Source organism: Cyrtonyx montezumae, unplaced genomic scaffold (genome assembly GCF_038088225.1).
Source record: "Cyrtonyx montezumae isolate F1298 unplaced genomic scaffold, pur_monq_1.0 scaffold_11, whole genome shotgun sequence".
NCBI lineage: Eukaryota > Metazoa > Chordata > Aves > Galliformes > Odontophoridae > Cyrtonyx > Cyrtonyx montezumae.
In genome coordinates this window covers 12573237-12590736 of record NW_027071837.1, presented here as the reverse complement: position 1 = coordinate 12590736, position 17500 = coordinate 12573237, and the positions used below count along the sequence as shown (strand labels likewise).

General features: G+C 41.3%; 1 protein-coding gene across 1 annotated transcript in view; it reads right to left on the bottom strand.

Moving 5' to 3' along the window:
* The window catches only part of TRPC5 (transient receptor potential cation channel subfamily C member 5), an 86343-nt gene that overhangs the window by 47035 nt on the left and 21808 nt on the right, over nt 1–17500 (bottom strand). The window contains exon 2 of the mRNA XM_065729791.1: nt 12611–13009. Coding sequence (XP_065585863.1) covers nt 12611–12988 — 378 coding nt within the window. The 5' untranslated portion in view covers nt 12989–13009. The remainder of the gene's footprint in view (nt 1–12610; nt 13010–17500) is intronic.

Sequence of the window (17500 nt, the reverse complement as noted above, 5' to 3'; positions counted from 1 at the left end):
CAAGCTGTCTCATTTTAGAGACGGGGCTAAGTAAGCCTTTGCTCCTAAGGCTGCATTCTGCCCACTGTCACCAGAGGGGCAGCAGATATTACAACAAGGCATTGTAATTGCTGATGTTCCTCCAGCACTACTGACAGGTTGAGTTCACGTTTAGATCAGCTTTTTCTGTGTCTTGGGTTAACTCAGAGTGATGGAAGCAGAAGAGGAATAAATTATTTCAGCCCCAGAGGTCTCTGCTTAGCTTTCCCAAGGTTATTTTCATTAAGTGACCTGAATAACAAATTCTTTTCCATTAACCTCACCAGCTGACACAAGCTGTTAAGCTGAGTCCTTCAGAACCTCATTGTCAGTGCTTGCATAGGAGCATATGCCTTCCCTGCAGTTTATCTTAGTAATGTTCACTCAAGAAATTGATGCAACTACTAACAACTAGCAATCAAATGCTTGGTACCTTCTTTCTTGGATTAATCCTCATAAATGTAGGCTGCTCAGCACTATACCACTGCTCCTCTGAACTGTACTGCAGTGAGTGAAAAATCTTATTTATTTAAGATGGATGGGGGAGTGAAACAAGCTTAGTTCTGTAGAGGAGAAGAAACAGGAGGATTAGCTCACATAAAAGCACCATTCAGTATGGACCTCTACTCTGAGCAGGAAAACAAAAGTTTTCTGCTAAATAGCACATTACTGGAAAGAAGCTCTGGATAGGAAAAGCAGGAATTGTTGCTCAAGCTAGTCACTAACACGGTGGAAATGGGGCAGAAATATCAAAAAGAAACTAAAAACACAAACACACACACAAAAAAACCAAACTAATCTGGTACTGAAGAACTGATGGCTGTGACAGGCCTTCTAACAGCTTTACTTTGGACTAGACATAGGTGGGTATGAGTTCACCGAGAGCACAGTGTCTGGGTCACAGTGGTGAGAAGCAATCCACCTGAGGGGCTTTATGCTGCTTAGCAATGTGAACCAAAAGCAACCTAAATGGAGGGGACAAGGAGACGCCTCAGATAGAGGCGAAGTAAATACCAGGTTTAAACACTAAAGAATTTCCAAGCAAGCTACAGTGTGTATACAGTATCTGTTCATCCACCTCAGCAAATTACTAAGGACAAACAAGTAAGCATTCAGGAGAGAAACTTGCCATAAGGTTAAAAACGTTCAGCTTTGATGAAGAAGCCTGGCTCTATCTACTATTTGGGGATAGCTTTCTGTTTGTCTTCTGCCTCTTCGTATTGACAGCCCTTATTACAGCCTGGTAACCCTACCACCCACTTCACATTCAGGGCTGCACAGGGCTCACCTGGACTGCAGTGCTCACAACTGCTTTTTCTCCAGGTAAAACCCTCAGTGCTCCATGCCTGAAACGAATAGAGAGTATTCAGGCAGAAAAGTCTAAATACAAACCCCTTCATTCTCAGTTCTGTTCAACTGACTGCAAGCTTCTTGGGTCAGAGGCTGCTTAAACATACATCTTGTTCTGAGATGTACTGAAAATGTTCATTAGGAATGCTACCACTTTTACTCGTTACAGATGCAGTTGACACACCCTCAGGCTATCTCCATTCTGTAAACCAGCACCTTACCTGGGAAACTGTAACAAACTGTGAGTATAACCACAACAAAAACGTAAATATACTGATCGGTATTATTTTCAGCTAGGATAACCTTCTGATTGAGCTCTATACTGTGAAAGATTTTCTAAGCGCCAAAACACTGCTCTATTAAACAAAACAGTCATACAACTTCATGGAAGATCTAAATGAAATGCAAGCAGAAATGGAAGCTTAGGCAGTTTATTGAGCAAGGATTTCCTATTTGTAGTTTATTTTTCTGTATGCAGCTCTATGGGGGAAGCACATGCGCCATCCACGAGCACTGAGGCAGGTGTGGACAATTGCTGTCATGCTTAAAGATTTTGTACTACGTCAATTCAGCATGAGGCTCAGTGGTCAGAAGGAGCTTTAGCAGCAACCGATTTTGTTCAGAATCTCAGTCATGTGGCACTTTGAGACACAGCTCTATAAATAGAGAATGAGAGACAGTGTTGCTAGACTGCAGATCAGCCATGTTACCAGCAAAAGGGTTGCGGAAAAACGTCTGTTGTGTCAGCGTGACCATCTTCATCTTGCTCCTTGCCTAAGCCCAGAAACAAACTGCTTCACTGGCAGAACACCACAGGCAATTGAGGGGCTCTTGGGAAAATGTTGCACACTTGTAAAAACCTAGGCATTCATTTTAAGTGGTACGGTGGTGCTGATTTCAATAACTGAATATCTTAATCAGGCATGCCCTGGGAGACATCTTGTATTACTGAGAGTGATGGCAGTTTTCTATATTTAAAAGGTTGTTGTTTCTTTTTTTCTTTTAAACTAAAGAGCAATTCGCTGAATGAAATATCATTTGGTTAATGAAATATAATGAACAGCACAAACTGATAACAAAGTAATGTACTTTAAGGAGTTTTGTATTGGTTATGAACAAGTCCTTATCTCTGGCATAAAGACTGCCTGGTTGCAGACGTGTTTTTGGGCAAGCTCTGCTGTTATTGATGTATTTTGGTAATCTCAAAAGAGCTGTCCCAGGATAGCCAGTTGAAGAAAATGGTCCTTCTACACCCATTAAGCCCAACAGTCTCAGCATCTTCTAGGAAGCCAAACACTGAGATCAGGCTACTAGATGAGGCCTATTAACATTAAAACATGTATCACTGAATTTAAAATCGCTAGATATAACATATTGCTGCTAAAATAATGCAAAAAATTAGATTTGTGATTCTTATATAACTAAACTTTGTTCTCTGCAACCAATAAACAAGCAAAAAATACATTAATCAGATGTTTTAATTCAGCTTCTTATTTGTATGTTAAAAAAAACTGAGACAGACCCATGAGATTGGTTATCAGAGCTAAGCCAAAGCCCAGTGCATGTGACTGTAGCAGAGCTGTATCCAAGCCCGCGTTCAGCCACGCGTTCAGGGAATGCAGCACAGCCAGAGATTGTCAAAAGATGTCACCACTTATGGCTCATGCTACATAATTTTCTCTTTTTCAGTGGATTAAAGAAGGAACCCAGAGAGATGCCTTTAAAATGAAAGGATTTTGCAAATATGCATTTAAATGGCCTAAGGCAACTCATTCCTGACAGAGCACTTTCTCCTCTAAGGCCCTGTCTCTTTCTTATGCAAGCGGAGGTAATAAAATGAGGTGGTTGATGATTAAAACTAAGAGTGCAGTCAGTGCAGTTAATTCACCAGATCACAAGGATGCTTTAACAAAAGTCACACAGTTAGTGCTCGAACCTCTTGTATTTAAATTAAGATCTTGAGATTCACTTGGCCCCAAACTCCTGTCTTTCTCTAGTGAAGCGCTGAATTCAGTAGGAAGAGGAGCTCAAATCTTAAGTCACAATCTTGATCTTGCTCAGAGGTGGCAAATCAGATGGTGGTGTGCCATGAGCAACTGCACCCTCTTCTGGCTATGACTTCTTTTTCAGCACTGTAACTTGATTGTTAATTACACGTTCTGTCCCATTATCTCTCAAATGACCAACTATCAAATGAATTTTGGTTTTCTCATACACTCACACATGGCTTGGGGCTTGCTGAATACTTGTACAATTAAAATACACAAGGTACAAAAATTCTGGAATATTACAAACCCACACCTTCATTAAGCTGACACAGAAAACGTGTCATAACTGAAATGTTTGCTACGGATCTATTGCTCGAAATTCCTGGCCACTTGCTATTTTGTTTCCTGAGACCCTCTGATACCAAGCAGGCTATAAGTCTAGCACTGGTGCCAGCAGTAAATTGAATTCCCTCCTGAAGTTCAGATAGGCAGACTGGATTGTATGCCTGAAGCTGTTTTTCTTCCCCGTTTGAAACCATAAAACTGTTTACTCATTTTTCACCACTTTTCATTGCTGCTGAAACAGTTGCTCTGTGGCAGGAGCTGCTGCTTTTGGTTTTTGTTTGTTTGTTTATTTTAATTAAAAAATACTGTGACAATTTTTTACTTTGCTTTTATGCCTGGAAGTTAGATTTGTTAAAGAGCTTGCCTAATCCAGTCCTGTTAATTTCTCAACTACATTAAAGGCCTTGGAATGTCACTGTCTCTTACATACTTTATTTTTTATTTTACGTATAAATTCTTGCCCGACCTCAAACACACTCAAATACAAACCAGAGTTAGTTCAAAAATTGCAGGCTCTGCCTTGAAAGCCCTCTGTTTTATTATGCCTATCTTTCAAACAGTTTCCAGATATTTTTCCTGAGAGAGAAGAGTTGTCCAACTTTCTAATTAATTTTATCTGATCTTTGTATTCTTCTTTTCTGACTTAATGGTAACAAGGACAAGATGTGCTAAGATAGTTCAATAATCATGCCATCTGTAGCCTTTCGTGTCATCATCTTTGTGCATAAAATGTCCCTATTTCATGTAATTTATTACTGTGTGTGGATGAGAGATGTTTCAGTGAGTTTAGGTGAGGTAATACATCACTAATGCAGCCCAGAAAGGGAGAGCCCTTTTCCTTGGAAGGGGGTGGAGGGTCATGTTGCTACTGAATCATGTAACTTACAAAAACAAAACAAAACAAAAAAAACCTTAAGCATCACAAAGTGGAATGAGTGAATGCACCTGGTGGCAGCCCATGCTACCTAACGGTGCACAAAAGATATCTTGATGCTTAGAAAGCACATGGTTGTTTCCCTCCACTTTGACTTTCAGGTTGTGCTTTCTGTCATCATTTTTTTTGTTTGTTTGCTTGTTTACTAAGAAGACTGTGGATTCTGAAGAGATCCATAGTTTGTGTTAGCAAAGAAATGCTAACCTGGAGAGGTGGCACGGTCCCACGCAAGAATTAAATCTGTGTGGTTGTGATCCTCCTGTATCACTACTTCTGCAGTGACAGTATTTGTTATTCCTAATGCAAAGCAGAAAATACCAAGCAGATGATATAACCTTTCCTACTGTAGAGGCCAGCTCCAGCTAAAAAATCTTCTTTAGAGACTCTTAAATGAAGCTCACAAGTCTTCACCTCCATGAGTGAAGCATCAACAATGCTCATGACCATCAGCCTCTTGCAGGCTAGAGTGGTTCTCGTGTGCTTTTCCAAGGCAGTGATGGAGCACAGACCTCAGATGTGCTGGATTCCCTCACTGTAACAACACAAGACTGATCAAAGAGAATACTTTTGTTCTCAGTTGATGCCTTTTTGATTTTCCCCACTCTCACTGCTACCAAAAGGCTCTGTTCATCACACACTGATCATCACTGCCATATCACAGATTATCACATGGATGAACGAGCCATAGAGATGCTGTTCTAACTTGCAAATGCAAGCACAGTTATATTCAACAGCCTAATTAGGGCTAGGGGGCACCTACTAAACAATCCTGCAGTTCTTCATAAATCCCAAACATCTGCTTTAGGGGAGCTTGTAATTTCAGTTCTATTTCCCCATACAAACCAGCTTCCCTCTGACAGTGTGTTGCAACTCCAGCAGCAGGCAGACTCCCCAGCACATTCAGGTCAACGAAGTCTACACAGCCATGTCAAATGCCCTTTCTGGGTGCCAGAAGTCATGCTGACTAGAGGCAAAACTTGTTCTGTGATGTTGGAGTACTAATCCAAGGGAGCAGATAACGTTGTAATCCAGGGCGCAGGAGCAAAGGGTAGGGAGTAAAGAATTTTTTTGTTTGTTTTTACTTTTTTAATTTAACACCTTAATCAGCACATCTATAGAGAGACCAAAGGCTTGTGTAGCAATACAAACAGGACTAATTTTCCCTACAAATAGTTCACTCCAGGCAGTCCACCCATGCACTGATATCACTCCTGACTGAAAATACACTTTCATGCACAGAACTCTCTCTCCTTGCAGAATTTCAGACCATCAGTAGTCAGTTCACTGCACTGCATTTCTGCTTTTACAAGCTGTGCTGTTAGCAGCTGATGCAGGCAGGTACTGAGATCACACCCACAAATGAACAAAGAAAACTCCCTGGGAAGCACCTCACATAACAGCACTTCCCTGACTCCCACAGCTGTCTATATACTAGATGACAACTGTGACATGGTTGTATGTGCCATGGTGCAGCTCTTGTACAGACCCCATCAGCCCCCCAGGAGCTAATAACAGATCTGCTGTTGGTCCTGGCAAAGGAGCCAGTGACTTATTTGCCACTATCAGATGTCCAGTAGCTGGCACCACAGCCTGCAAGCCTCAGTTCCAATGCTGCTCGTTAGTTTGATGATAAGGCACTGACTTACTGTTTTTGCCTTGCACCTTCTCATAAATTTAAGATTATTTTGGGAGGAAGGCATTGGGGAGGGAGGAAAGAGATTCTCAGCAAGATGTAATCATTAACTGAAGTGATCTTTGATTTCTCTGTTTAGTTTAATTAGATGGAATTCATTTTGGAGGCAGCTGCTAATGTCAAAGGCATGTTAACTATAGCTGTGAATTATTACTGCATCAATAAAAATAATGAAAAGCCTGGATGCTGGCAGAGCCATTAGGCTTTGGAGCAGCAACAGCTAGCTTTCCATTTTCAGACAATCTTTCTTCCTTACAGCGCGCTTCAAATATTTTCATGCTAAGATCCCAAGGCTGGTTTTACTCTATTGCTTCAGCTTTTCTTAACCTCCCCTGGCTGTGAGTACATCCATCCAGGTTCAGTCTTCCCCTTTCTCTCTGTACCCCCCATTAACATGGAAACAACTGGTTTGAGTCATACCAAAGCACACAGTATGCATACTGAGTCATACCGCTTTACCTCTAACCTTCTCTGTTACTGAGTTCTTGCTGTGAAGCACTGTAAGATCAGGTCAAGCTTATACTTCCCTGATACAGATGCCTGGATTTCAGGAACCCAGCACCTCAGCCTCCCTAAATTAGCTGTTCTCCTTTGTAAAATCATGCAAGAACATTAATGCTGCTTCTACGTAATGACCAACACAGCAGAAGGGCACTCTGGGCCTGTTTTGATTCCTTTGCCTCTGTAACACCCCATATTTGCTGGTGTATGCCTTATCCATGATTTACCAGAAACAGAATATATGTCCAGAATATGTTAGCATTACAAACAAGACAACTTCTCTGTCCAGTCTGTATGCAAATCTTCTACCTGCATCCACCCTCAACTCACGGGAAAAGAGCGAGTTCTACAAGGCTTACCAATTTTAGTCAGGAAGTCCACAAGTCTCTCCTTTGCCTTTAACCATAATATCAAAGAAACCAACCTTTTAACTGCAGGAGATGGGGTAACATTTCTCACGGCCACAAAATCTAGCTCCTCTGATCCTACCACAGGCACCACTGTGCACTTTGCCTGCATATAACACAGCTCCACAGTAACCACTCAAGCAAGCCATGAGGAACACCAGCAACTTCTAAAACCCTTCTCTGATTGTCTGTAGAACATAACTCCTACATCACAAGATAACTAACAACTGATCTTCTTCCTTTGACATAAAAACTCCTGTCAGTGACTGCACAGGTCTGACAATGCCAGCAGTGAGCTTAGACATCCTGTACCATCAAGTCTGCTGAAGTCATGGGCTGTTGATAGAATGAGCTCGACTTTGCACTGGACTGTGCACAGAGGAAGAACCCTATGTGAGTAAGAAAATTCAGTTAAACTATACTGTATCAGAAAAGTTACTGGTTCTGGGCAAGAATAAAATGCTTTAAATGCACCATTTAATTTCTGGTTCACAAAATGATTGTTTCTTGGCTATTGATCCATTATATTTACACTGACTGCAACTGATTTTCACTTATCAGTTCATCTAAAAGAGGATTCTTTTAGGTCAAATTTTAAGTTTGCAAATACTATAAAGTGTAGCAACCTTACATCAGCAATTATCTGAGGATTAGCAACCAAGACTTCAAACCTTGCCTCTTACTCTCTCGTTTCCTCTCTACCATCATATCCAGGGCTTACTTCTTGTTAAGATTCCTCTTCTGAAAGAAGCATAGATAGATAGACAGCTGTTGAGATCCCATTGACTCATAAGACCTATGGACTGCCATAACAAATTGAATCATGGTCATAAATACTGAGATCCCTTTTCTTTTTATTATTATTGAGGAATTGCATTTGTAGTCCCATCTGTGAACCAGACTAATCTGAAGCCATCTGCCATGAGCAAATTGCTAATTTTGGCAGATACCAGAGAGATGCTAGTATCTTCCTTATGTAAACATTTGATGTCAGCTCTGATTGTTGTGAAGAAAACAGCTACCAATAAAGGTGCTTATGGCTACACCATGCACATGGAATCACTCAGACAACTGATTACAGCTTCTTAAAGAACAGAAGCAGCTCAGCAGTCTGCACAGATTGCGCCCATAGCACTGCAAATATCCACTGTAACAAGGCAAGAAACAACGCGAGATCTGTGCAAGCTGAGCGAGCTGCCCTGTGAGCCGTGATGCATGCTTAACAGGGAGCCAGGGCCACGTTGCAGAATTCACACAAGAGGCTGTTAAAAATTCCTGAGTGTTCCTAAGACATCATCTGAAGTAAAAAGGAAAGTTCATGCTAACTTCAGCAGGATTCAAAAGTTATGGAAATAAAACTATTACTAATGATAAATTAATACAATTCAAACATGTGGGAAAATGATCAGCCTTATATTTCCTCTTCCTACTTAGTGCTGTTTAGGTGCACACTCCAGCCTGGCTGAAACCACAATCCAATGTGCTGATGTTTCAATGGCCAAAACCGATATATGAGTATGACTTCCAGCAAAAAACAAACAAACAAAAAAACCATACCAAACTCTGAAGATAAAACAGATGGGGAGGCATAAGATTTTACTGGGAAGGAGAATTTTTACATTATGTTTCATGCACATATGTATTTCCTTGCTCCTACAGCAGTATTCAATTCAAAAAATGAAAGAAGTCACATCAAATTCCCTGTTAACTGCAAATCCAATGGCATACGTGAGATGCCTGTATGGTCTTCCTGGGGCAGCAAGGAAAGCTACTTGAACCATGCTATCTCTTATTGCCCAGAGGTGACAGCATCTTTCCCAGCAGCAACGACTTCATAAGCTACAGAGCTATTCTGACTGTAATTGGTGAACTCTTCTCCCCAGCTGAAGTTTTGAAGAAACTCTCAAAACACTACATAAAAACATGAACTAAGATGTCAGGACCAGGCAGAACAGATTTGAGGAAAAATGTTAAGTTCTAAAAGAAAATATAACTACCTGAACTCATCACTGTTCAGCACACTTGTTTAACCACATGCTTTGCAGTGGTGTTTAGAGAAGGGCTGATTTGTGCTCCTGCCTCTCATACATTCCACATGAAAACCAAGTCACTTCCCCCCCTCCTGAGGCACCCTTGCAAATGGCTGCAGTGCAGGACGATTTGTGTTGTTATAGTTACTGGCTAGGACTTACCCCTGCCACTGTCACAGTATTTTCAGTAAGTGGCACTTGAACAGCAACATAGCAATGGTTTACAAAATAATGACTGCTTTCGGTCCTTATAACAAGACGTGAACATCTCTGTCACATGGTCTACTCAGCCATTTCTATCTGTCCCTTACATTATGAACGAGACCCTGAGTCTCTTACACAAGGAACACAACAAAGGTCACTTCAGATATAAGAAATTTCCTGACTTTTGCTCCCTGGGAAGGTGATCAGTGGAAAGCAGAGCTCTTCCCCTCAGGCAGATCTACAGTTGGGTCTGCAGCACCCAGGACACATCACCTTTTGCAGGCTCTGTGGCTGGTGAGCCAAGCTTTGAGGTTAAGTCTGAATGGGAACATGGTGTTTTCTACCCATTGTTCTGTGTTCGGGTGCATCTTTTGTTAACAAGATAACCAGATCTTTTGCTATTGGTAACTCCACATGAAGCTGGCACGATGCAACCTGTGACATTTTCAATTGGGGTTGCAGTACAAGGATAAGGTTGTGGGAACGAGCAAAATAAATGCCTGTAAAATGGATTACGCTGCTCAGCTGCCTTGGAGATGCAAAGAATAATTAACTGAGCTGACGTGAACAAGCACATAAAAGAGCAGCTCCTCAAGCCTGGCTGTTCAAGAAACAAGATTTTGGTATAGCGGCAAAAAATAACCTCTCAGAGGTAGAAAGTAAGAAGATGGGAGCTAGAAGATTTTAACAGACCCCAGACTCTGTTAGATGAAGAAGGAGGAGCATTTCGCATTTAGGAGTGTAGTCAGAAGATGTCTCTTTTCCTCTTCTGCCTGGTGTACAACAAAGACAAAGAGCCAGCCCTAAATGGAAACAGGATGCTACTTCTGAGCCAAGGAGCTGTCTTCATACAGACTTGTTCAGGAAAACTGAACCTTACTTACATTTCATGAACAGATTAATTTAAACCTTATATGCAAACACTATGTTATCTTACAAATTCCTCACCCAGGCAGAAACTCTTCTAAGAGGTGTGAATTTTGGTAATTACTCAACCAATAAAAACAGGTTTCTGTATGTTTTTCAAAGATACAAGTAAATGATTAGGACCAAGTTGTGCTAATCTGACTTAACAGGTGCTTTTTGTGAAAGTAATTAGGTCTGGGATTCCCAAAGGACTTTCTGAGAAAGGGTCCAGCAAAGATAATTACTGAATGTGTGCTGATACTAGGCTCAAATTAGCCTCAGGCAGTTGTGTTCTAAAAGCTCTCCTATATCAGTTTTGTGATTTGACAAGCTCAGCTGCCCATCCCAACTTTGCTTAACGAAGTACTTCTTTCCATTCACTGTAATATTGACTATACATGAAATTAATGTTAATAACCATCACTGCATGGACAATCAGTGAAACTGGAGAAGTGAAAGGCCAGTCCTGCAGCCTTCTACTTGCAACGCTTCCTGCAGTCCAAAGACAACCCTGAACCATAAGCTGGAGAAGTTAATTCTGGTTTCTACACAGGATCATCATCAAGCCAGCTCCAGCCTAAATTGTACAGATGAAATCTGGTCTTGCAACAAACCTTGTAAATAAAGCTGAAACTGGCACTGCATCTCCTTTCACACATATTCCCCTTCAAGTTGTAAACTTTGTAGTAGACATAAAACCAGCTAGAGAACGGAAGCTGCACACTGGCAGTGATAAAAATAGAAAAGAAAAATACATGGGCCTACTATGAAATGCATAACTGACATTACAGATGCTGGAAGTGCAATAAATCCATTTTATTTCATGGGCCTCCCTTCCTGTCAAGTTATGCCACCAAGACTTTGAATTTGATTGGACAGATGTTCAAGAAATCTTACAGAAATCTACAAGAATCCTATCTCTAGCTTTTCATGATATTTTAGGAAACACTTGTTAGTCTGCAGTAATGACTGGTAGCTCTTCATGCTACCTAGAAAAACATTTAGTAACATGATCTATCCTTCTACTTTCTGCTACACTGAGGTAGGGATTCTCCATCTGCAGCTCATGTCTTGCTACTTACATTTTGATACTTCAAAACCTAAGGCTAATGTTTCAACATTTAAGTCTAATAGAAGAGATTCTCCATCTCTTTGGGGCTTACATCACATTCCTATGGCATGTTGAAAGTTGCTGTTTCTAAATACTAAGCTGAGCACTCTTGAATGTTGTCAGGGTTGATCTGGAGTGTTTCCTTTTTTGCTTGGACCATGTAAAACTGCTATTTAAAAGCTATTTATCAAGGCCCTACCCACTGGAGAAATTTTTACAGTTGAGTGATAGCAATATCTTTTTCTTCCATCACACACAAAGGGCTACATCCAAGTAGATTTCAAAACAGGACTTGAGAAATCAAGATAATCAGTTCTGAAAGTTCCTTTCTAAGCATTGAGGTTGTAAAAATTGACAGTGGACAGTAATGCATATAGATTATCACAGTTATTGGCAGTGTTACTCATAGATGAAAAAAAGCTAGGGATGATGTGATACATGACACCTGATAAGATTTGTACTTAGTTTTCTCACGAAGATCCCTATATACCTTAGTGTTGGCTTTGTAACTAACAATCTTTCCTACAAGACCTAGTTGTTCACTGCTCAGATATATAGCACCGCAGTTGATGTCATAATGTTATGTACTGCCTCTGCATTTCTGAACTAGAGCTCCCCAGAGATGGAGACCAAGATACATGTCCGTACTACAGCTAAGCACTGAAAGCTAGCAGACCGCTTCCTTGCTTACGATTATTTATACGCTTGTATGTTTTCAGGATTTACTTACAAAAAGCAATTCCACTTATTAATATCAGTGCAAGAGCATGGCAGTACTTCATATTTATAGACTGTAATACAATTTCAGACAGCCCCAAATTCCTTTACAAAGTATGTGTCCATAAATCAGCCTAGAAATCAGTATATCCACAAACAATGTAAGACTAAGAAGAACACTGAGTGAAATTGAAAATGTCGAGTTAAGTCAGGCTGAGCACGTTTGCTCGGACAAGAAAGTTATCATCAAAGTACCACGTTCACCCTGGGCATTTAAAGCAATAAATGCACATTAAGGACTTTCTTTCATGACTCTTGAACAGCACCTTCTCTGTGGAGAATCTCTTTCCAAAAACACAAGAAATAAAGGTAATAGCTTAAAACCAAACTGAAACACTTGACCAACCTGTTTTTCACCACTTGGCTTCCTGTAATTCAGCAGCAGCTCCACAGCTCCCACCACCTCTTTCCGTATTGCATACAGCAGAGCATCTCCCACATACACGCAGTGGTTCAGAAGTAACTCCATGATCTCTAGATTTTCATTCTCTATGGCTATTAAAAGGGCACTGCGACCAAGAGGATCCATACAGTTAATGTTGATGTTGTAGTAGATCTCTGCCTCTTGTAAGGCATGTTTCACACTGGCATAGTCCCCCTTCTCCACAGCACTGAGGTAGGCTTTCTCTTCCACCGAGAGCTCTGCCTCTGCTCGCACAATCTGTAGTGGGATCCGATCTCTGTATGGTGAATAGTTTACCTTTTTGTAGTATAGCTGGGCCATTGTTCATAGTGACCGGGCAACCTATGGGTGAAAAAATAAGTACATGTAAGCGATAAAACAGTCAAGCAACCCCTATCTTTTCATCATGGGGGACAAATTTCCAAACATCTGTTGCAGTAAAAGCTTCTGATTGCTTTTTTTCATTCTCAAAGTGACAGCAACGCTCCCTGACCAACCCCATGTTAAGGGGCTACCTGAAAAAAATTAAGGTTACACTTCAGCTCAAAAGACAATGACAGAGACCCAGTAGTTTTAATCAGGTTTGAACACTATTTCATTGGTTTCTTTTCATTCTGAAAAGGAGAGATCTTGTTTATGGATTATCTATCACCTGTAATTAGGTAGATTTCTCGTCTTTGCTTTTTTCACTGCTTACTGTTCCTTCCTTCCCTCATTTTTTCACTGAGCCAGGTTCTTAAAATCAAAACCATCACTGATAGGAGCTGCTCACTAACATCCTTCATTTACAGCAACAAGATTTCTTTTGATTATTTTTGCTGCTTCTCTGTTTCCATCTATTAAAATAGTTTTCATTTTTCCATAATGTTTACTTTTTGACTAGGTCACAGAGTTATTTTTAAATCGGGCATGTTTTTGAACATAATTTCTCACTCTGCATTTAAAATAGGATCTAGATATGTTGATGGAGAAAGCCCCCACCTTGTCTTCCAGAAGCAATGATGTTATCTGTAGTCTAGAAAAGTGACAAGGCATATATCATGCCCAGGAATGAGTGCAGCAAAGTGAAGGAATGATTGTTCCATGGTTCAAGAAGTCTAGCAGGTAACCAAAGTCATAGGGAATATGGGAAGGTATTCTCACACACACACACAAAAAAAGGGAACTACAATAATCTACCTCTGTTTGGCATTAACAAATCACACCAAATCAGGACCAGGGGACTTAGGCAGCTGTAACTAATTCAACTAATTGGATGACCTTTTTCATTTCCTTTTCCCTGCTTCTGTAGAAAATTAGCCAAATTTTTATTCCATTTTATTCCTCTATCCAGAGGAAAGAAGTAATGAGAAGCATGACCTTGTGGTTCAGGAGTCAGGAATGAGATGCTGGGGTTCTACTTTCACCACCCCCCTGCTTGCCAGAAGGCAACCATGTTCAGCACAGTCCATTTGCATTTCGCCTTCAGCTCCAGAGTTACAGGCCCAGTGCAGAGAGTGGGTGGATCTGAGCTCCAGCCCAGCTGACACTGCAGAACAGTGGGTGGCTGTAGCACACAGCAAAGTTACATCTGCAAATTTCTTGAGGAGCCAGAGATTCCTAACAATGAGTTTGGCGCACCAAAAGATGTGCTCTCTCAGGGTCCTGGTTTCTTACAAGCATGAGGAAAGTTTTTGTTTGTTACGTTTCAGGAATTACAGCTCTGCACAGATCCTTCAAGGATCTGCATACACCTAAGGATCTGCATACGCACCACTGAAAATATGCTGGCTTATTTTCCTGACTTTTAAACTAGTAGCTTATGGGAGTCTTTGTTTAATGTATCAACAGGGATGTGTGTTCTGAAAGAATGTGATTTAATCAGGCAAATGAGTGTGCTAAGACAACTGCCAGCACAAAAAGCCACCTCCCAGCTTGGTCAAGTAAGAACCAAAACGGTCTTCAGGAAAGCAAAGCTGAGCCCCACGAAGAAGAGAAGTTTTGTTCTTTGGGAGATGCAGCTCACAGAAGCAGGGAGCACGGACAGGTGGGCCTGGTGACAGGGCGCAGTAGCCCTGTGTGGAGGACTCCAAAAAAAGCCAAGAGATTCTGACAACAAGTACAGCTGCTGAAGTGAAGCCTGATATTTTTCACTGCTCTTAAGCTTAATTGAATGTTTAGTAGATGGTGAGTAACATTTGCAGTGAGTTATAACAAATGTCACCTTATGAAACATCGTGCCAGCATTGGATCCCTTTCCTTTCCAACTGCCTTGTAGAAACAAAAAAAAAAAGCTTCAGATATCTTAACTCCTCAGTGAGATTCCATCTCCCACTGCAACCTCAGTCCAAGAAAGAATTCCTTCAGTACTTGAAGCACATAAGAAGCTGCAACGAAACTAGATAAGAAAGCCTCACAAGATGATTTGCCCTGAATTCTTCTCACGCAATTGTGCATATAGTCTAACACAGATTGTCTACTAGGCTTGGACACAACAGCACGTGAGTGTCAGAACTAATATATTTCTGCCTGGGTTATGTGGACAACTTCAGCTAAACACTGAGCTGTTGAGCAACCCACTCAGGTGAGATCCAGCACAACTAGAGACAGATTTTCCAACCCTGATGCCTTTCTCTTCTGAAACCAGAGAACAGAGCATCAGCCAAGCATTTGCATGCACACAGAATAAAACACCCCAATGACCCCAAGGATCACTGTCTCTCTTACAGTCTCCTCCCAATGGCACTGATCTCCTGGGAAGCAGCATCACTTGGTGAAACCAACAGCCAACACAAGTATATCCTGGACCACTTGTTTTTTTCCAGAGAGGTGTCATTGCCTGCTTAACAAATGAGAAATGACAAAAAACATTGATGAAGTCCAGATAAGAAAAGGGGTAGGCAAATCTCAGATGTCCACATGAAAAAAAAACAACAATGAAGTACTTGAAAGCAGCAAAAAAAAAAACCAACAAATAATGAAAAAAGTAAAATTTTTGAATCTGTGCAGAAAGTCTGAAAATACACATTTTTCATATAACACCTCTTTCCAGGGTGGCATTTTCTACTACATGAGTTAATATTTGGGGCAAGGAAATTTTTTTTGTTTATTTACACTTAACTGCAGGTGCATCAGAGAATATGCAGTGGCTGGCTATCTGCAGCACAAACAAGCATAGAAAATTGAGAGAATCACACAGCAAAGATAAGGGGAAGGTGACTTACCACTTATTTTAAACTATTATCTCCCTGCAGTTGAGTCTCTCTTCCCTGTAAACTATTAGTCCAAATCACTTCAGCCTGGCACAGCTTGGTGCTGCCTAGCAAAGAAAGGAGAGCTTGAGCGCTTGAAAAGCAGCCATACCTGGCAAAAACAGCTTGCTTGGCACGCAGAAGGAAGGTTTCCAAACACATTCATCTGATGACACAAAATGGCTTTTGTATCCTAGCAAAAATTTCTCAGCATCGTCCAAGACTCAGGTCAGACACAGCCATGCCCTGCATCAAAAGGGACACATTTCTCACTTTGGAGAGAGAAATGGCATTAGAGCTGCAACTGCTGGGTTTGTGAGACCTCCTGCTGCCTGCTTTTGGACCAGACTTTGGAAGGAAACAGTTTTTCTTCATCAGAGTGCAGCAGAAAGAATGAAGACTACCTTTCCTTTCTGCTGTAGGAGAGAACAACATGAAAATTGCACCAAGTTTGGATTAACATGAAGCAGCAAAAGAAAGGGCAGCCTGAGCAGAGTGAAGAGAGGGCAGGGAGGAAAAGGGGCCAAGGAGCAGCACTGAGTGGCTGCCACCTGTTAGAGGAACGTGGTTAATGAGGACAGATAGGCAAAGGTCTCTCAGCAGTATTGCCTTTTCCCACTGAAATTTTCATGAATTTTCACTACAGATTTTTTTAAAGAACTGCCCTCCCTTGTACCCTACTTGACAAGAAATGCACACCCACACATGTCTACATCTCATGGGAATAACCTTCATGAAACGGAAGGAGTAAAAACTGAAATGGTGGGAGCCAGTGCCCAGTTTACAACCATGCAGCCACCAGGTCCCTTGATAGCCTTCCTGGCTTTTATTTCTTCTATTTTCATTTGACTTTTCTTGATGCCGAGGAAGCAGTGGGAAAGCACGTGATTGCTGAGCTCTCTGTGCATGGAAGAAGCAGCAGCAATTTGCAGAGGTCCTGAATTTAGCTGCAGGAGCTCACTGCTCCCAGCTGATGAGAGCAGACCAAATAGCAGATCATGAACGCTAATCAATAGACAAGAGCTACCTTTCCACTTGATGCAACTCTGCGTTAGCAGCCAGCTCACATCGCACATTACAGCAGACAACAAAACACCCCATCTGCCAAGTTGCAAATAGAGCGGCTGGTTGTTCCCTCCCACTGGAGATTCGCTCTGATGCGTGTTGGCAAAACTGTGTGTGTGGCTTTAAATGTCACCACAGCTTCTTCCTCAGATCTGCAGAAGGGTTTATGTGCTGGAAAGCTTACTCGTTCAAGCCCAGTAGAACAGCTGATCTCCTGCAGTACAATTTTACCACACTGCCTCTCTCCATTCTTTCCTCCAAGGCTGTTACTTCTTTTTAGTATTTTTGGGAGAGTGTTTTCCCCATTTGGTATTTCTAAGCTGGACCTTCAGCTGCAGCAATCACAGACCATAGCTGCTCAAACGGACTCCTCCATCACGCCCCAGGGCTGTGCGCTCAGCAATATCGATTTTTTTGGCAAAGGTTATAAACCTGAGTTATGAAGCAGCCCAGTAGGGCCACTTAAGTAAATAATATTACATTTGGTTAATGGACCAATTGAATTTGTGATTGGATCCCTCTTTTAAGTGCTCTAGAT